This window comes from Megascapheus bottae, chromosome 1 (genome assembly GCF_031878675.1).
Source record: "Megascapheus bottae isolate mThoBot1 chromosome 1, mThoBot2.hap1, whole genome shotgun sequence".
NCBI lineage: Eukaryota > Metazoa > Chordata > Mammalia > Rodentia > Geomyidae > Megascapheus > Megascapheus bottae.
In genome coordinates, this window is record NC_143509.1 from 71,156,605 (window position 1) to 71,162,720 (window position 6,116).

At 38.4% G+C, this 6,116-nt stretch overlaps 1 protein-coding gene across 1 annotated transcript; it reads right to left on the reverse strand.

Moving 5' to 3' along the window:
- Positions 1-4,699: 4,699 nt before the first annotated feature.
- LOC150069411 (dnaJ homolog subfamily B member 6-like) lies at positions 4,700-5,580 on the reverse strand (the record flags this gene model as incomplete). The annotated part of the gene is given in 2 exon segments (XM_090331042.1): positions 4,700-5,208; positions 5,211-5,580. Coding segments are annotated over 2 exon segments (666 nt in total), but the record flags the coding sequence as incomplete, so codon positions are not given.
- Positions 5,581-6,116: the final 536 nt, after the last annotated feature.

Below are 6,116 nucleotides of genomic sequence, written 5' to 3' on the forward strand. Positions count from 1 at the left end.
AGAGAATTAGGTCAAATCTTGCATCTCAGCCAACTTTTAGTACTATTCTCTGGCAATTTGTCTAATGCCACACTAGCAATTTAAAGAATTAGAAATAAAGTTATATAACATTTTAAAGAAAGTGATTTCTTATATTCTTACCTTACATTTCCATTGTTTCTGATGTGTCTTAAAAACAAGAACTTTTTCCACAAAATTATCTTTACAACCTTTCAAATCACAATTAATTTAGATTTCAAGAAATTTATACACAGTGTTAAACCTTAGACTAAGCCATAATTACCACTGTGGATAATTCATTGTCATTATTTTTGATCCTTTATTCTTTTTTTTTTTTTGTCAGCTGTGGGACTTTTACTCTGGGCCTGTTCATTGCCCCTGAGTTCTTTAGCTCAAAGTAGCACCTTATCACTTGAGCCACACAGCCACTTCTTGTTTTCTGGTGATTATCGATAATTGTCCATGAGACATGAGGGCTGGCTTTGAAACACAATCCTCACATCTCAGCCTCCTGAATAGCTAGGACTAGAGGCATGAGCCACAAGTGCCCAGGTAATATATTTATTTTTATCTACACAAAAACATAAAACTGTTCAAAAATAATGTACACAAAACCTGATTTATGTAACCGTATATCACTTTTTTTTTTGCCAGTCCTGGGCTTGAGCTCACGGCCTGAGCACTGTCCTTGGACTTTCTCAAGGCTAGAGCTCTACCACTTGAGCCTCAGCACCACTTCCGGCTTTTTTCTATGTATGTGGTACCGAGGAATCGAACCCGGGTCTTCATGCATGCTAGGCAAGCACTTTAACCACTAGGCCAAACTCCCGGCCCCCGTATATCACTTTTACAATTAAAAAAATTTAAAATAAGCAAAAAGAAAAAAGGAAGGAAACAAGAAAGGAAGGAAGGAAAGAAAGGAGAGAAGGAAGGAGAGAAGGAGAGAAGGAAGGAGGGAAGGAGGGAAGGAGGCCAGTAGAGTGACCTAGTGGTAGAGTATTTGCCTAGCATGCATCAATCCCTGATTTGCATTTTTTTGTACCACATATACAGAAAAAGGCAAAAAGTGGTGCTGTGCTAGAGTGCTAGCCTTGAGAAAGCACAATAACCATGCTCAGACACTGACTTCAAGCCCCAGCACTGAAGAAAAAAAATCCATATAATTGTACATGCAAGCCAGGTGTGTTGGCTCACACCTGTAATCCTAGTTATGCAGGAGGCTAAGTCTGAGGATCAGGTTCAAAGCCAGCTTCGACACAAAAGGACTTGAGACTCTTATCTCCAGTTAAGCTCTAGAAAATGGAAAATGGGACTTGGCTCATGGGTAGGGCAGTAACCTTGAGCTGAAGAGCTCAGGGACAGCACCCAGACTGAGTTCAAGCCCCATGACCCACAAAAACAAACAAACAAACTATACTACCAGTGAAATCGTGTGGTGATTTAATACAGATGTTCACTAAGTCTTTGAATCATACTAGCCATATTAATTTCTTCTAATATTTAACATTTTATGATCAGTCTTTCAAAATGTTCTTCTACTTTGTTGAAATGCACATCATGTTATTGCTATCTATACTCTTCTCAATACTCAATGTCCTGCCAGATAATTTTCCTGTGTAACTTACTATCTGTTAATCAATTTTTTCCCATTTCTCCCTTTCCATTGCTCTCCTCAATCTTTAGTTTTCACCATTATTATATCAGCTTCCATGAGATCAGCATTTTATTCGAGTCCACAATGAGTAGGATCAGGCAGGCTCAACATTTCTTGCCTTTATGGTTTTCACTTAACAAAATGACCTCTTTTCTTCCTATCATGCTACAAATAGCAGGCCTCCATTTTAGTGGGTAAGTAATATTATCCTTTCATGTAGGTGGATCATATTTCCTTCATCTGTTCATCAGATAATAAACACTAAAAGTGTTTCTATATTTTGACATGGAATATTCCTTCTAAACACTAGAGTGCAGAAATTCCTTGCACACACTAATATCATTTCCTTCATATATACACAGTATTGTCCACTGGTCCAGATCTCTCTTCTTTTGTCTTTTATGAAGATTACCTAATTGATATTGCCTCAAAATACTCTTTTCTAGAAAAATTGACCAATTCTACAGTTGGCTAAAGCCCTGTAGGTGGTGGATGATAGAGGAGAAGCCTGAGTTTGGGGTTTCATGTTTGGTTGTGCCAATAGACTGAAGTGAAACACTGACGATGGTGTGTAGCTGCATTTCTAGGCTTTGTTTCTTCGGATGGAATTTGAAGAAGTTGGGATTTTCCAGGTTATCAAGTGACAGGTAGAGTGGTGTGATGAGAAAATACAGCTATTGAGTAAAAAAGTTCTTTGCCACTATTTTTTAAAATTGAATTTCTAGCATGTTTATTTTAATGTATAGAGAGGTTACAGTTATACTTGCTAGATAGAAGGTGCATTACTTCTCACACACTGATACCCCTTCTCATGTTTTTGTCCCCATTTCTCTTCCCCTATCTCTCTTCATCTTTTCCTCCCTTCCCTTTCCTATTTCACAGAAACAAATAAACGCATGTACAATATACCATGTAACAAAGTCATATTCTGTAACATTATTAAATTAACCAAAGTGAAGCAAAAGAGAAGAGAAAAAACATAGTACATTAAGAACAACAATCACTCATAATTCAGCTCCTGTTTCCATATCCTGGAGGTCTATTAATTTAGCATTGTCCTATTTGGCCTTATGTATCTAGGATTTGAGCTATTGTAATCCTCTGCTAGGAGTGTTTTAGGTTTGTACTAATTATTACAACTGAAGGAAACCATTGAGCCTATGTTCCTTTGGGTCTGGCTTACTTCACTTAATATGCTTTTTCCAAGTCTTTCCATTTCCTTACAAATTGGGCAGTGTCGTTCTTTCTGACCACAGCACAAAATCCCATTATGTGTAAATACCACATCTTGTTGATCCAATCATCTACTGAGGGGCATCTGGGTTGGTTCCATATCTTTGATATATAGTAAATAGTGCTGCAATGAACATGGTTGTGCTAGTGGCTTTGATATGTCTTTATTTCTGGACCACTGGGTAAATGCCAACTAGTGGAATTGCTGGGTCATAGGGCAGCTCTATGTTTAGTCTTTTGAGGAACTGCCATTCTGCTGAAGCACTTGTCTTGTCTCCTTTCAAGATATCCAATGACTACTATGGCCTGTCTGCAACTGGAAAGTCAGTGCTCTGAGTCTTCCCACTTCACTTGCAATCTCTCCTGGACTATTAGAATCCGGTCCACATGCTAGGTTGGTTGAGTTTGGCAGCATGCAGTAAATTGTAGAGAAGTTCCAGGCACCCTTCTCTCCTCTGTATCTTTTGGTATTGGTGGAGTTAAGAGTTCCATGGCAAGCACTTTCTATCATCCAAGGTGAGAAGCAGGTCTGTGGATCCTGACAGCTTCTTGGTTCATTCAGTCCCCCCAAGAGCTGATGAATTTCAGGCTCACACACTTGGTTACAGTAGACAATGTCCTCAGGAACAAAGTAAATGACAGAGAAGTTCAAACTCCTTTTTATCTCCTGTGCATCTTGGTGTTTGGAACATGGGGATCAGCCACTGCAGCAAGGTGGCATATAGTCCAAAGTCAGGCATGGAGTGTTTGCCTCTAATTCCAGCTATGAGAAAGGCCAGAATAGGGATGATGAACTAAGGCACCCTTGGCATAATTGAGATTCCACATGATAAAAACTAAAGAAAAGCGCAATGGCCTCCCAAACACATGGCCCCAAGGACATATTCCATCCTCACAAAAATAAAGCAAAGTTTTCGTAACTTTCTATTTAATTGGACAACAATGGAAAATTGAGGTTATATTAAAAACTGCACTTTAAGTTTGTTTTCCAAATCTAATGTTATTGATAACATAATTCGCAATGTTTAAATCATGTTTACATTACTGTACTTTTTTAACTCTTGTCTACTCATTTAAACATGATTTATGTACCATGACTATCATAGTAGAATGTTCTGAACCTTTATCTCTGTTAAAACCTTCCATGTAGTTAATTTGTAATCGTTGGCTGCATGTTGGAGTATTCAAATTACAGTTCTTGCAAGGAAGTTCTTAGGGAATTGAACTCCTCAATCTTTATTCGTCCTAAAAATTCCATGTCCCTCTTTCAATTCAGAAAGATAGCTTTGATGCATATTCCACTTTTTTTTCAGGAAAGAATGCACCAAATACAGTCGCATCTATTTTCTTTTTTTAAAGCAATAACAAAGACCCAGTTTACCAACTTTTTTTTAAACCTAAGCTTAACATTACATTATTTAAACAGTTGTCAAAACTTACTAAATTGCCAGCATTCATGCAAAACTAGAAAACATCCTTAATTTATAATAAACCAGAAATGTATTATTACCATTAATGTACTAAGTCTTTCATTACTGAAAACAAAAAAAACTGGAATTGTTTCTGTAGAAGATTCACCCTGGCAATGTCTGCTTCACAGCAAGCTGAACTACGTGGCTCACATTTCAACACAACAGGAGCAGATCCATGCTGGTATTAGAGTACAATCGTGTCCTAGCCCTACGCGAAAGTCACGGCCTCACCTTGGATTACGTTTAATAAAAAAGCAAAGTGCATACAGAGATTACAACAATTTTGAAGACAAAAAAAATGGTCCTATTGTGTGGTCCCAACAATAAACTCAAAAGTCTATGACAAATAGAGGCTCCGATGAGCTGTTTATAAATACGTTAGATTAGGTACAGTTATACTGAAAGTCGAGTTCCTTTGAAATCTTCAAAAAAATGTTCCTGTTAATCCTCCAATGGTGCTTGTTATTGTTTAACATTTCTGTTAAATGCTTGCGTTGAGTTACTTATTATCCAAGCGCAGCAGCTGCCCCATACCATTTATTGTAAAGGACTTTCATTGGCCATCTTCTTCAACTTCTACTCTCTCTTGACCGTTCTCAACAATTCCCTTTGTAGTTATTTTCCTGCCATTTACTATTTTAGTGGAAGTTGATATAGACTTAAAGTTGCCCATCCCACTACCGCCAAATGACGTGGAAGAGAAGGAGGAAGTGAGGCTTCCATGACCCAGTGAACCAAATGAAGGAAATCCTGCATCAAATGAAGGAAATCCCCCTCCAAATGATGGACATCCACTGAAGGCAGAGAAAAACGAGCCTGCACCTCGGGTTCGGCTTCCTCGAGGACCCCAAAAAAGTCATCAAATGGGTTTTCAAAAAAGTCGAATGAAAATGGACCCCTTCCACCAAAAAATTCCCTGAAGACATCATCTGGGTTCCGGAATGTAAAGCCAAACTCAAAGGGACTGTCAAAACGACTTCCACCGCCTCCTCCACCACTGAATCCTTCTTTGCCATATCTGTCATAGATGTCCCGTTTTTTAGCATCTGACAACACCTCGTACGCCTCAGCTACCTGTATGAATTTTCTCTCTGCTTCTTCTTTATTCTCAAGGTTTTTATCTGGATGCCACTTTAATGCCAGTTTCCGGTATGCCTTTTTGATATCCTCAGCTGAGGCATGTCTCTGCACGCCTAGAACTTCATAGTAATGCACTATGTTTTAATAGATTGTTGGAACAAGTCCAAGGAAGCGGACTGCCATCGAGAAGAAGCGGGCAGGCGGCCGATCTCTTCGCGGCTCCTGCAAGGCTGCGCTGGTGGCGACGGTGGCGGCAGCTCATAGTTCACTTTTTTTTCAGTGATGGATTTCTTTTTTTTTTTCAGAACATATTGAATTTATTTTCTTGCAATTCCTTACATTTTCCCTAGAGGAATCTGTCAATAATTTTAAGCAACTCTTATGTGTCATGAATCACTCAGCATTATTCTCTTTCTGCTTTTGTATAGCTTTGTCTCTCACTTTTGACAATTTGATTATAATGTGTCTCAGTGAAGAACTTAGTGTTCAGCCTATTTGAGGTTCTGAGGACATCTTGGATCAAGAATCTCTAATTCTCTCCTAAATTTGAAAATTTTTCTGTCACTTCTTTAAATAAGCCCCAACTTTCACTTTTTTATCTGCTTTTTGAGTTCTACATTCCCATATTACTTCATGCTGTGTGGCAAATATCAGACAGACTTGTCTTTTTCATTTTA